Consider the following 14,699-nt stretch of genomic DNA (forward strand, 5'->3'; position numbering starts at 1 on the left):
GATAATAATAATAATTGTTAAATCCAAAAATTATTAACTGATCTGATGATCTATCAAATGTGAGACGTGTCGAGCATAGCATAGCAGAGGAGCCCTTTGGCCCTAATCTATCCACACGAGGATGATTGTGGTAGTTTGGAGAGACAGACAACTCAACCCGCAACCTGCTCGAAACTGACAGGGATACATTTTCAAAATGGATGCTCTTGCGAAAATGAAACGACGTTTATACGGATCAGTCCCACATTTGGGAAAAGATATTTTCGTTCATGTTATAACATGATAAGTCCTCTTTGCCGATCTTAAACCCATCTATTCCTGTCTCCTCTTTCTCAATGTAATGGTTGTGTAAGCAACAGTGGTGCATGAGGATCAGTACAATGGCCATCCATCTCGAAACTCTTCCTCTGCTCGCAAATGCACAACAACCCACAACTTTACAATAACCAACGTGTAGAGAACTCACAGTAGATTTTTTAAAAATAATCTAATCCAATCAACTTTAACACATTAACCATCTATCTACGATCTCTCCTCCAATTTGTTCAAACAAACAAACAAACAAACCATTACACATTAGATAGTATCATGTACAAACTTTTTATTGTATACATAAATAAACAAAGAAAGATAATAACTATTTAACTAGTTATCTTTAAATTGAATTGAGCATGACGTCAAGTAGATGAAAGTTTGAGAGAGATGTTGGCAATCGATTCTCGTTGTTGATGGGTGGGAGATGGCCGTTCAATTAAAATTGATTTTTTTTTTAAAACTCACTTGATTTGTGGTTCGCCTCTCACTCTTTTAAGGTGGCGATGAGCAAAGTGGCACTCAAAGTTGTGTGTGTGAGAAGATAGATAGATAAAGATAAGAAGAAATTTTTTGTATAGATCATCATCATCGTATACCCCTTCCTTTCATCCCTCACTCCCTTCTCCTCATTTATTACTCGAGAGAGAGTAATAGTAGTACAAGTCGTAATTGGATTTTCAAGAGAGCAAAGCAAAGCAAAGCAAGCAAGATAATCAAAGAAAAGAAGAAGAACAAGCTACGCATAAAAAATATATACAGCAAACAACAGATTGGTCATCATAACATCATCAATATTATTGGTCGCTGTGTTATCATAATATTCGTAGTAGAGGGGTGTGCAAATATATATATATATAGACAGAATCTACAAAAAAGAGAGTTCGAACAACCAAAACTCGCATACATACAGATCTGTCAATATCTATCTATCATAGATAGAGAGAGAGAGAGAGAAAGAGAAGAGATAGAAGTAGTCGTAGTAAAAGTAGAAGTAGAAGAAGTAGAAAATAGATAAAAAGGTAGAGAGAGATATAGAACAACTGTGAAACTTTTTTTTACAAAAACAACACATCAACCACAAATAAGTTATACATATATATTTATATCTTTTGTGAATTCAAGAGAGAATATATACACAATATTATATTTATATATTTATATTATATATAAATGGCTACACCATCCTCACCTATATTAGGATGTTCATCATCATCCACCCCAACACAATCACGAGAAAGTAGTTTGAGTGGAAGAGAAAGTAGTTTGGGCGGACGCGAGCACAGTCTTGGAGGTCGCGACAACAACAATGGCGTGGCATTGCGCAGCAGCATTGGTGGAATATCGTCGGGTATCAGCAAGATGAGTTCACTCTACTCAAAGGAAACAAAATATATATTGACATGCGACGTTGACCGACAGCGCGAGATTAACGAGGCAGAGCTGTTGTTTCAGTCAATGCCCGAGCTGTCATACAATGTCACCAAAATCAACCAGTGGGGCAAGCACCAAAAGCGTGTGCTCAGACTCACCAACAAGGGCGTCGCCAACGTGCGAAACGACGTCGTGTCGAGCCTCTATGAATACGCCGATGTCAGAGCCATCTACCTGCGCGATTCAGAGGTGTTTGTGCTCGAGTATAACGGTGCATCACACAACTATGTCTACAAGTCGTCGATTGGATACCAAATCGTGCAAGAGATCACGAGCAGACTCAACATGCGTCGTACAACAGACAAGAAGAAACATGGCTTTGATATTGCCATGGAGTATCAAAAGAAACTCAAACAGTTAAACAATCGTCAGAGTGTCTTGATTATAGATGGAGGAATAGGTGGAATAGATTCATCGTCATCGCTTCCCGTGGCGAGCAATGGTAGTAGCACTAGTATATCGCGATCACTGTCATTTGACAGCTCTGATTCGAGTAGCATATCGTCGTCGTCGTCGCCTCCTCCGGGTGGTGCGGGTGACCCCGGGCTGGGGGACACGTCCGACGGCGAGGGTGACGGTGCCAAGCGTGTGCACAAGCGTGCCAGCAAGGTCACTCAGCTACTCGGCAACACCGAAGAACAACGTTTGCAAGCAGAGATTGATCGCATCACATTGTCACCACACTCGAATGAACGCAAACAAATACAACAATTTTTAAACAACTTTAACGTACTCTTAAAGAATCCCACGACAGTTGTCATGATTGTGCGTCAGTTTATCGATACCACCAAACAGTCGATCCTCAACGACACGGCTGGTCAGATCTCGAGGTTGTCTAGCTCGGTGGACAACTCGGTCCTTGTGTCGCCTGCCGACAAGGACTCACTCTCCATCACCACAATTGTCGAAAAGAACCTCGAGAAAATCATCCTTCTCCCCGTCCACAAGAAGCTCTATTCAGTCATCTCGCAGCAAGTACAAAAGGAAGAGCAAATCCTACAGGACAACCTCGCCAAACTCATCAGCAAACCTCAACAATTTTTTGGCATCAAAGACGAATTCATCACACCAAGCAACTGGAAATCAGCCATTTTAGAACTGAGTTGTTTGGATCGGTGTGAAATTCCACATCATAAATTGGATACCATCTTGGCTTCAGCTCGTTCTATTTATAATTCAATCAACTATGAAAAAAGTGCAACTGGAAATGAAGACTTTTTCCTATCAGCCGATGATTTTTTACCTGTAACTATAAACTATTAATCATAACTAATCAAATCAAGATATTAATATTAATTATTTTCTATTTTATTTTTAGATTTATCTTTATGTTGTTATCAATTCTGGAGTAAAAGATTTAGAATTTACAAATCAATATTTATGGCAATTGTGCGATCCCGATAAATTGGGAGGTGAAGGTGGATATTATTTGACAGTGTTTAGCTCTACGCTTAGTTTAATTAGATCATTGAAAATGGATAATGTAGAGGAAGCAACTATTCTAGACGATTTAATCCCCTCTATCACCCTTTCAAGTAATGCCAGTGGGTCAGACTCTTTGACAGAAGATGAGAGTAGTGATGCCGAGGATGATATAATAATAGTTACTAACAATAATAATAATAATAATAATAACAACAATAATAGTCCCCTCAACCTATCGGGAAGTTGGAATAATGCATATATTTCGAAAAAAGAAAGAACTCTAAGTTTTGGTTTAGGTGATACAAAACCTACATCAACAATAACTGGTACAAGCTCACGTGACCTTACCAAATTAGCAATGTTAAATAATCATAATAATAGTAATAATAATAAGTAAATAGTAAATAATAATTAATAATAATAATAATAATAATAATAAGTATTAATAGTAGTAATATTTAGTAATAGTAATAACCAAAATAATTAATCATTTGAATAATAATAATTAATAGTAGCAATATAATAATAGTAGTAAAATCTAATGTTATGATTGTTTTTTCTCTCTCTCTCTTGGAGGTATCTTTTCTTTTTTAAACAAAAAAAAGGCCATACATGTTGATGTATTATATTTGTAATAAATATCCAACTTTTTCCCCGATATCACACAATTATTTATTTAATTACGATTAACCTTTTTATGAAATCATTTTCTTAATTTGATCTGGAGTATATTGGAATATTGAAAATGGTTCTTCATATTGATTGGCAGGATCGATAATACAACTATAGAGTGATGAATAGGCTTGGACAATGAGATTCAATACACTTCGTTTGGCAGAGTTTTTTAATTTGGTAGATTGTATCTTTTCTAGTGCATGTGTTGGCAGTGAACCAAAGCTGCTCTCCAGAGTCGTATCGAATTGACGGATCGCTTGTTTAATCGATATTCTATCCATTCCTGTTATTTGTGAAAATGGTGTACGTTGAGGGTTATTTACATTTGAGAGTGTGTCGTCGGTTCCTCCCATATCGTGGTATTGTAGGATACCCAGTTTCGATGACAACCCCAATAGATTTAATAGTTCCGATGTTTGTTCTTCGACCAATGTGTCCATGTGAGCGTCGATTTGTCCTGCCAACAATTCAACACGATCTCTTGTAAAGTCATAGGCCGACAATACCGATTGAAGTTGACTAAGACAGTTGATCATAAACACTGCCATATGTGAAAGTGGTAGTTTACTCGTTGTCACCGATGTAGTACATAAATTTACAATTGGGTCGACCGTTGCGATTAAAACTGGTTTAAACTCTTCCTCTCTTTCTTCTAATGGTACCAATGATGTATTAAATGTTGTAATTAATTCTTTCTACAAAAATAAATAAATAAATAAATAAATAAATTGTTCCATCCAAATTAGATTTCTTGTTTAACTTACCAATCTATTAATCGAATCTTTTACATCAAGAGTTGGTAATAAGTCGGCGGTCGGATTGGTAGGGACTCTTTGTGCCTTTTCAAATTGATCCTTTATCTGTGAATAGAATTGACTGAGACAAACATTTTTACAGGTGTTTAGAATCTCCGACACCTTTGATGACTTGAACCTAACCACCGACGAGCATATTCTCGAATAGAAATCCAACAATGAAATCATCTTGTACAAAATAACAATACTTGGTTTGGAATGAAGTACTTGTTCTATTCTACAACTAAATGGTTTACAAATTAAATCAAAACTTGCATTAATTACTTTTTCAATTGGTTTGATTTGTTGTTGAATTTGTTGTTGTTCTTCATTATTGTTATTTTGAACCAAATCTTCATTAAAATCTAATGATTCTGATTTGTTTAATGTACCTATTAATAATCGATGAATTAATGAATGAATAAGTATAAAACTATTTTCTTAATCCCGAAAAGTTCATTCATACTTTTAATAGGAATTAAAATATTAACTTTTGAAATGATTGTAGAGACCAATTCAAATTCAAAAGCAAGTGTTTGATGAATCCAAGCCAACATATCACCAATGTATCGAAGTGGATCGTGTGCATTGATTTCAATGGGTCTTGGGGTACCATTTGGACCACCCATAGTCAATGCAGTAATAAAAGAAGTGGATATACAACGACTTCTATAATCGCCAATATCGTCGAGACAGTGTGATAGTAATGATGGTCTTTCCTGCAATGCATCCAATGCAGCAGGAAGTATCTTGTCAATATCAGGAACCTCTACTTGCAATGATTTTGAAATCTCTTTGACCGAACTATACAACTTTCTAAATGCTTTTTCTTGATGTTGTGCAATCATTTCCATGATTTCATAGGTTGGTCTTTGATAGGTGACCGATAGAATCGATTTACATTCTTTGTGTATATCTGACAGTCGCTTTAATGCTTCGAAAAAGGAGGCATCAATATCCTTCTTTTGTAATGCTTGTTCTTGTTCATCTGATAATTTAAATTTAACCAAGAAATCATTTACCATCTTTTCTTTTTCTTCAATCTCTTTTCTTTAAATTCGAATGAATAACATGTTAGGTAAATTATATGGATTGAAAAGTTCTAGATTCTTCCTATCACTTACAAATCATATGATAATTTCTTTGCTTCTTGTAATACATTTGAAAATGAACTCTTTGATTGTGATAGATGATTTCTAACTTCAGAAAATCCTTTCTTTATATCTTCATAATCTAATTGTATATCTTCAATGCACTATAGTGATAAATGTGACAAATGATTTAGTACATTAGCAAAAACTAATCGATCACCAAAAGAGCGTCATCACTCCAATACTTACCTTGTTTAAAGCAGTAAATTGATCTAGGAATTGAATGTTTATATCTAGAGCTCTTCTTTCAATATCATTTCTCAAGTTCCTTCTTGCATTGATAGAGTTGTTACTGTAAAAGGTAGTCAATTCATTCAATGAATCAACCAACTCTGGTGAATCTAGTTTGATCTCTAGAACCTTTTGAATCTTTCTAGATAGAGTTGTATTCATCCCAATTGACTCTTCCTATCTATCTATCTAATCTATCTCCTCTTATGTACAAACTACAAAGAGTTTTATTAAATGAATGAAAGTGTAAAGAAGATGCTTTGGATAAAATTGAACTTGATTTTTTTGATGGACAAAAATTAGGTGATTAATCACTGTTATATTACAAAGTTATCTATTTATTGATATAAATATATCCAAGAATTCTAAATCAAGATAGAGTGCTAGGCTAAATTTGGGATGGTCTTGGACCATGGTTGGTATATATAGTTTGTGTTTTCAATCACAGCAGACTTTTCAGAGATTGAAAGCTCTAATAACATTTCTCTCTTCCAATTTAACTATTATTTCCCTTTTTGTTGTTTCATTCTTTCTCTTAGCATTTCTACAATTCTGTTCTTGTCCATTTGTTGAGTTTGCAATGATGGCCAATTGACAGTCGGTTGTTCTTGTTGCTGTGGTTGTTGTGTATTTTCGTCGTCGTCGTCGAAAAGTTCCACCATTCTTTCCATTCCTTCTCTTGATGGTTTGGTTTCATTAAAGATTGGTTGGACAGTTGGTTGAATAATTGGTTGAACAGTTGGTTGAACGGTTGGCTGAACAGTTGTTTGAACGGTTGGTTGAATAGTTGGTTGAATAGTTGGCCGAGTGGATGGAGCAGATTGTTGAGTCGTAGATGGACGGGGAGCAGGAGCTCCTGCTGGGGTTGGACGAGATTTAGATAATGCAGCTTGATCTTGTTTACTTGGCGCAGAAATGGGTTTGGGGGCTGGTGCGAAAACAGAGGGACGTGGTAGTCCACCAAATGACAAGGATTGAGCTGGTGCTGGGGGAGGGGCACCTTTCTGTTCTTCTTCAAATGGTGGCGTTGGAGCTCTGGTAATTGGTGCAGGTGGGGCGAAAAGTAGTACTGGTGGTGGAGCTGGTGGTGATTCGAATGATGCTGCTGCTGCAGGGGGTGGTGGCTGGAATAATGCTTGTGGTGCGGGTGGTGGCATTGATTGCTGATCACCAGCCGCTGCTGAGGGTGGTGGTGGCGCTGCTGATAGACGTAGTGGAGCAGAAGCAAAGCTTCTAACAACCGATGATGACGATGTTGACGATGAGGATGAGGATGGTGATAGGGTTGTTGAGGATGATACGAAAAGATTGGATGGTGGACTAGGAGGTGGAGAACTTTTTCTTTCTCTTTTTCTAAGATCATCACCGCCTCTTCCTCCTCCTCCTCCCCCAACTGCTGGAGGTGGTGGTGGTTCACCTCGTCCTCCTGGTGGTGGAGGTGGTGGAGCTCCTTTTGGTGAGGCAACAACAGGGGCAGGTGCAGGTGCCATTGGCTTCTTCTTCTTTTCTTCTTCTTGTTGCTTTTTCATTGGTTTGTCCTTGCTCTTTTTTAGTGGTTTTTTCTGTTTCATTTTCTTTAGATCCAACTCTTCACTTTCAATATTGTCGTCCAAGGAAAGAGCAAATCTTTCCTCTTGCATCATCGACGATAAACCGTCAGACTTTAAAAAAGAGGTGATTTCTTTTCCCATGTCTTCTTTGATTATTTCCAACTCTTGTTTTAATTCTTGATGGAAGATTTCATATAATTTATCCTCCTCGTCTTCATCCATTTCATTACTTCTAAAGACCATGTTGTCTGTTGGACGAGAGGATTGTGTGGGTTCCTCAACTAGACTATTCTTTGATGACATGATGGAAGTTAGAGAATCGAGGTTTGTGAATGATTGCGTTGCAACTCCATCTCTTTTAAAATCAGCTCCAAAAGAAACATTTGATTTTAATGTTCGTGGTGAAGCGATTGCCTTTTCCTTTTGACTAACATTTTCAACCATAAATTGTTCATTGATAAAGTCACGGATCATTTGGTTGTAGGTTGGGTCGTTCAAAGCCTCCTCAGCGGACAGACCTACTTCGTGAAGAATACTTTCCCATTCAGGTGGGATTTCAACAAGGGTTGATACTTGATTGGTTGTAGGCATGTCCATACGTCCACCTACAAGTTGAGAAACTTGTATATTGTTTTTGTTGGTGTCTTTTGATTTGGGGGGAGCAAACCAATCCTTGAATCTCGAGAAACCAGTCTTTTTAAGACTATTCAGTCTTGAACGAATCTTTTCTGTCAAATCTGTTGTAATATTATTACTCTCAATCATTTCCAATGCCATCTTTAAATAAATTCCTTCATTTGTTTTATCTCCTTTTTTTTTATATAATTTACTAAAATTATATCTTAAAAATACTAAAATTAAAATATTAATAAATTTAATATTGGTGGTTAAAATAATTATTTACTTACCTCTTAGATAAAAATCTGGGAATTGATCGGCAATTGAAATACTAGATTCAAATAATTGTTTTGCCAAAACATGTTTGGAACGACCCCATTGAGTGTAGAGTTGGGCTAGATGATCTTGAACCAATGATACATAACGACTGTTTTCACCAAATTGTTTGATTCTAATTTGAAGAGTATCATTAAAGTACTTTTCAGCCATTGTATAATTCTTTTTTCTTGAATAGACCAATCCAACATTGTCAAGGGTAACTGCTACATCTTGTCCATCCATACCATACTGCTTTTTAAATATATCCAAAACCTTGTGGAAAATTTCTAAACTCTTGTCCAAATGTCCATAGGTTAAATACAAATGAGCAAGATTGTTTAGAGTTCTTGCAATGGTTAGAGAATTACCACCTTTACTCGATTTAATCTGTAATGCTTTGTTGTAATGACTCTTTGATTCTTCAAATTTTCCTTGAGATTGTAATGACCATGCTAAATTATCATATGTATCTGCTACCTCTATACTATTATCTTTGAATATTTTTGGTTTTTGATTTTAATACTCTATAGAGTAGAAACAAAAAAAAGAAAAGAATTAAAAGTTATTCCTACCTACCTACTATAATATTTTTACATACTGTTCTAATAATTTTGTAGATTCAGAATAAGATTTACTTTTAATGAGACAAAGGGCCAATTTTTCCTTAAAGTTTGCTGTTCCAACATCGTCTTCTCCAAATCTATTAATGTACACAGAGATAGCAACCTTGTAGTGGTCTTGGGCCTTAATTAAATTAGAATAGGTCTCATAAAGTTCGGCAACATGGATATGAGTCAAAGCAACTTGAACATGATCTTTACCCAATTTTGTTGTTTTAAATTCCAATTCTTTGATATAGTATGCTTCAGCATCTGCAAAATTTTCAAATGTTTTAAATGATGATGATACTTTCATATGTTTTACAATAACTAAAAATTAAATTTAAATATATAAGTATTGGTTGGTAAATATAATACATGTATATTTTATAATATATATATTTACCTTGAATCTCTTTAATATCAGAAACTTTTAATATTGGAAGAGGTAAAGTAGATTTAAATGATTCCAAAACTGAACCATCGATTGTTAGACCTGTCAATTGTGAAAACTTTTTCAATAGTTTGTATGGCATGGAGTTGTTGTTGCTCTTGTCATTCAAGTCGTTAAAATAAATTGATAAACCATTACTCTTTTTAAATAATGCTTGAACCAACTTTTCAACACTTGAAATGGTTGAACATGTGTATGCATACTTTGCGATCAATGCATTACAAAGGAAACGTGACCAATACGACGATTCTTGTCCATTATTTGAAGCAAACAGTTTGTTTAAATGATCGACTGCAATTTGAAGATGAGCTTCATCTTGAGGTGAGTTGACTTGACGCATCTCTGTATACACTATAAATCGCATAACACGTGACAACATTTCGATGACTAGGATCTTTATCAACTTGTTGTTGTTCTTGTTGTTTTGAGACGACGAGTCGCTGGTTTGTGAAACTTCAATCACATGATGTAACAAGAGACCCAAGTATCTGAGATTAATACCTTCTCTATGTAAATGTTCTTTCAGGTCTTTTGAATGGACCTCTAGGGTAGAAATGAATCTATCTTTGACAAATCGTGGGATATATTCTTGAATGAGGTAGTTGTTTGCCTTTGTAACCTCTTCGTTGAATGGTGCCTGATCAACCACATTAAAGTTGACAAAAGAGTCTGCACAAAGTTGTGTTTCGTATCGCTTGACAAACTCTGCTCTAAAGAGACGGTATAAATGCCCACCAGTGAGACCTGGAATGGGTGTCTCGGGTGGGAAAAGCCTAGCACTATCAACTAAATAGTACCGACCATCGTATCCAAAATGGCCCTCAATATCGATAGCCAATGGGATGCTATACATCTTTCCCGTTCGTGTTGGTGAACTAAGATTCTCTTCAACCAAATGCTCTTTGAGATTTAGTATCTCACCAATCTTTACCATCATCATTCTAACAGTATCATTTTCATGAATGGTTACACCAGCATTGGCACTACCAAATACCATGGTAGTAGATGAAATGGGTAGTTCTGAAATGACAATCAAACGATAGCCACGATAATTTAATAAACACATTAATGGAAAATGTAAATTTGGTATTCCACATCCAACTAATGCATTAATTGACTTGAGAAAGAAATATAAATAAATAAATAGATTCTATTATTATAGTTTATATAGATTGATTGTGGTATATATTACATACTTTTAATTCATGACCAGCTGCTTTATTTGCAAAATAGGATACTGGATTACCTTTTTCATAAATTGAATGTGGATTCTATAAATATTATAAATCAAACATATTAATATTATTTATATTTTTTGTTTTGAGTTATTAGATTAATCTTAATCAACTTACAAGAGCAAATTTAATAAACATATTATCAATTTTATACTTTTCTCCTCCAGCGAAACCACCAACATCCATGGGTTTGATTGATTTATGGTCAGGATGCATGTGAACTTCTTGAACAAGTGATTTACAGTATTTCCTAAAACAAAAAAAAAAAAAATGTTTAATAAATAGAAATAGAATAATATTTAAATATTATTTATATTCTTTACATGGCTGTGTTTGCAAGATGCGTAGAGAATAATGAAATAGAGGTATTTCTATTCTTTTCTTCGTCCAATGAATTGACAGGTTTATCTAAAAGCTCCTGGAAAGATTCATTCCATGGTAATGTTGTTTTGTTGTTGGTTTGTTTCTCTTGAATATCTGCAGAGATTGATCTCATTGATTCATCTAATCCACCTGAAGAAGAACCAAGGTCTTGATAGGAAGAATAGGCACTACCATATATAGATCCTCCTCCTCCTCCTCCACTTCCAGACAATGCCACATTTCTACTTAACTCATACTCTGATGAATAAGAACTGACACGGACATTATTCGAAGATGGTGTCATTGTCATTGTCTTTGCAGATGGTGGTGATTTGTTGTTGTTTGCATTCTCATAACTATATGATGAGAAATCAGTTGTAGAAGCATTACTTGCTGATAAACCACTATTTAACTCTCCTTTATAAAAAAGAAAGAAAGAAAGAAAGAAAAAAGAATAAGAATAAAGGTTATGGACAGCTGATCCTATCATAACCTATATAGGTTATATATATTATGTATTTACTTACCAGTACTATCATTCATGTAGGCAGAGTATACACTTGAATTAGATGTTGATGCATTTTCATAGCTATTAGTATTTGGACTCAGAGTAGTGGTTGCAGAAGACTGCTGCTGCTGCTGTTGGTGGTTGTCACTACCATAGATACTATCAATCTTTACACCATAGGTTGAATAGGTAGTGTCAGTTGATTGACTACTACCACCACCATTACTGTACAGACTATACTCTGATGAATTAAAGTACGATGATTGTATAATTGGACGATCGTTAGGGTGGCCACCTACTTCCTCCAAGTCACCAGCAAAGATGGATAGAGGAGGTTTTAGATCCTTTTGTTCAGATTGTACATAGCATTCGGTCTTTAGATAATACCAAATGTTCTCTGACATTTTAGAAATACAACTAATAATAGTAAGTAATAATAATCTATCTAATATTTGATATTTATGGACTACTAGAGATATTTCTCACAAAATTGTTTGAGGTTTTTGTCGTCGAAATTTGAAGAGGTCGAAATTTGAAAGAAATAATAATAAAAATACCAATATTAAAATATAAAATATAAAATGTATATGTTATAATAAAATATGTTTGTTTTTCAAAAGAAAACTGCCGCCGATTTGTTTGTTTATTTGTTTATTAATTAATTATAGTTTGGTTTGGTATAAAAATTTACATAAAATGTTTTTCATAAGAGAAAAGGGAATGTACACTTCCTTCAACTTGAGCGGCAGCAGTTCTAATTTCAAATCTAACCTTGCCGTTGTATACATCTTCACGAAGTTGTTTGACACTTGGTGAACCGATATCTTGGAGACCGTGCTTGATACCTTGTACGAGATAGGGTACAAACTTGCGGATAGTGCCCTTGTCGACGACACTGCCGCTGACACCTTGGGCAACCTTGATCTTGTCACCCTCGCTAAAGTAACGTTGGTCACCACCCTTTTGCATGGCTTCAAGGGAACCCATACCACGGTATTTCTTGAGACGCATACCGTCCTTGTAAAAGTATTCTCCGGGTGCTTCTTCGGTACCGGCGAGCATCGAGCCCATCATAACAGCCGATGCACCGAGTGAGAGTGCCTTGATGATATGGCCAATCGATCGGATACCGCCGTCGGCAATGATGGGTACGCCGTACTGCGATGCGTAGAGACCGGTTTTAAAGACAGCGGTAGCTTGGGGACGACCGCATGCCATAACCTCTTGCGTGGTGCAGATCGAGCCGACACCCATACCGACACGGAGACCATCGACACCGGCTGCGATAAGTGACTCACTCTGCTTGCAGGTGACGACGTTGCCACCGATGACGTCGATACGTGGGTAGGTACGCTTGATCCAGTGGATCATGTCGCGTTGGTATGTGCTGTCACCTTGCGACGAGTCGAGGATGACAACGTCGACACCGACCTCGTTCAAGGCAGCTAGACGCAACTTGTCCTGTTCACGGGTACCCAAGGCTGCACCGACGAGGAGACGCTTGTTCTCAGAGTCTTTGGTGGCTTGAGGGAAATCACGATTCTTGAGGAGATCGTCACGCGATGCCAAAGCAACCAACTCACCCCTGTCATTGACAATGGGCAGCTTACCCTTCTTGCATGTCTTCATGATGGTATTGGCTTCCTCCAAAGTGCAATTGGCGGGTGCGGTCACGAGATCGGTGGTCATGATATCAGCCAACGCGGTCGAACGATCCTTGATAAAATCAGTGTCACGCGATGTGACGATACCGACGAGCTTGGATCCAATACGACCTTCCTCGGTAATAGGAATACCCGAGAACCCAAACTTGGCCTTGATATTGTCTACGTCGGACAGTTTGTGTTTGGGTGACAGGACGATGGGATCGGTGATGAAGCCATTCTTGAAACGTTTGACACGCTTGACCTCGGTGACTTGCTCTTCGATCGTGTTGTTGTAGTGGATGATACCCATACCACCGAGCAATGCCATGTTGATGGCCATGGTGTGCTCGGTGACTGTGTCCATTGGCGACGACACGAGTGGGATGTTGAGTGCGATGTTTTTGGTGAGACGCGACTTGAGTCCGACGTCATCGGCACCAAAACTAATGTGTCCTGGCAACATGATCAAATCATCGTATGTGTAACCATGTTGCTTGGAGAACAGCTCAAATGCATCCAATCCATCTACAAACATTGACTCATCATACAACTTTCCACCTGGCATTTGTTTAATTTTTTCTAAACCGTTCATCTTCTTCTAAAAAAAAAAAAAATACTATATATATATTAAAAGATTTAACTTTACTTTACAAGATAAGGGACAAAAAAGAAAAGGGAAAGTAAGTAAAATGATTGAGTAAATAATCATAATCAAAACGATGAACATCGTCGTCGTAGTTGGGTTAAGGAAAATTTTAACACCCAATTGTAATTGTGTAAATTTGGTGTGGTTGATCTTGAAGTTCAATTTCGATTCATGTCTGTCTCTCTCTATTTCATTCCAGTCAACCCAACCAAATATAGTTTTAGTTTGTTTTATTTTTATGCATGCATACCTTTTGTATTATAAAAAGTCGAGAGAGAGGAGATATAAAAAAGGTGGTATACAAAGAAATAAACTAAGGTTATAGTAAAGAGGTGTATGAAAAAGCAAGTAGAACAACAACGAGAGGGTGGTTTTATTACTCTGCCTGCGGTTCTGAACGAACAACAAACAGAAAATAAATTAAATTTAATTTAATTCAAAACCCCGAATTTGGCCGTTGCCCCACACGACAAACGATTCCCTTTGATAGAGGACAAATAACTTCAAGGTTTCGGTTTTAAAAAAATAAAAATAAAAATAAATATCACGCCAAAAAAAAACGAACGAACCTCTTTGTATGTTCCAGAGATATGACGTCGGTTTCGGGAAAGTAAAGTAATATTACTGCTGCTGCAGATAGCCGGAACGATTCGATCATACTTTTTTTTTGTTCCACTTGCCGTATACGCTATGACTATGCTCGACCTGTCTTTATTCAACACGGAATTATAAATAAATAA

The 14,699-nt window shown here is 36.5% G+C and overlaps 3 protein-coding genes across 3 annotated transcripts; 1 reads left to right on the forward strand and 2 right to left on the reverse strand.

The window, feature by feature from the left end:
- Positions 1-2,031: 2,031 nt before the first annotated feature.
- On the forward strand, positions 2,032-3,658 carry DFA_01555 (vacuolar sorting protein 9 domain-containing protein; the record flags this gene model as incomplete). The annotated part of the gene is made up of 3 exons (XM_004359462.1): positions 2,032-2,991; positions 3,065-3,564; positions 3,640-3,658. The coding sequence occupies 3 exons, from the start codon at positions 2,032-2,034 to the stop codon at positions 3,656-3,658; spliced, it is 1,479 nt and encodes a 492-aa protein (XP_004359519.1).
- A 208-nt stretch (positions 3,659-3,866) lies between these two features.
- On the reverse strand, positions 3,867-6,184 carry cog6 (oligomeric Golgi complex component; the record flags this gene model as incomplete). Its single annotated transcript, XM_004359463.1, has 5 exons — positions 3,867-4,541; positions 4,611-5,032; positions 5,107-5,690; positions 5,765-5,895; positions 5,981-6,184. The coding sequence occupies 5 exons, from the start codon at positions 6,182-6,184 to the stop codon at positions 3,867-3,869; spliced, it is 2,016 nt and encodes a 671-aa protein (XP_004359520.1).
- A 341-nt stretch (positions 6,185-6,525) lies between these two features.
- Positions 6,526-14,617, reverse strand: DFA_01557 (uncharacterized protein; the record flags this gene model as incomplete). The annotated part of the gene is made up of 10 exons (XM_004359464.1): positions 6,526-8,423; positions 8,481-8,992; positions 9,107-9,437; positions 9,514-10,678; positions 10,758-10,832; positions 10,914-11,046; positions 11,120-11,576; positions 11,687-12,084; positions 12,359-13,911; positions 14,585-14,617. The coding sequence occupies 10 exons, from the start codon at positions 14,615-14,617 to the stop codon at positions 6,526-6,528; spliced, it is 6,555 nt and encodes a 2,184-aa protein (XP_004359521.1).
- Positions 14,618-14,699: the final 82 nt, after the last annotated feature.

The sequence above is a fragment of the Cavenderia fasciculata genome (assembly GCF_000203815.1).
Source record: "Cavenderia fasciculata unplaced genomic scaffold Scf_Dfasci-F-a-25c12.r2-5, whole genome shotgun sequence".
Lineage (NCBI taxonomy): Eukaryota > Evosea > Eumycetozoa > Acytosteliales > Cavenderiaceae > Cavenderia > Cavenderia fasciculata.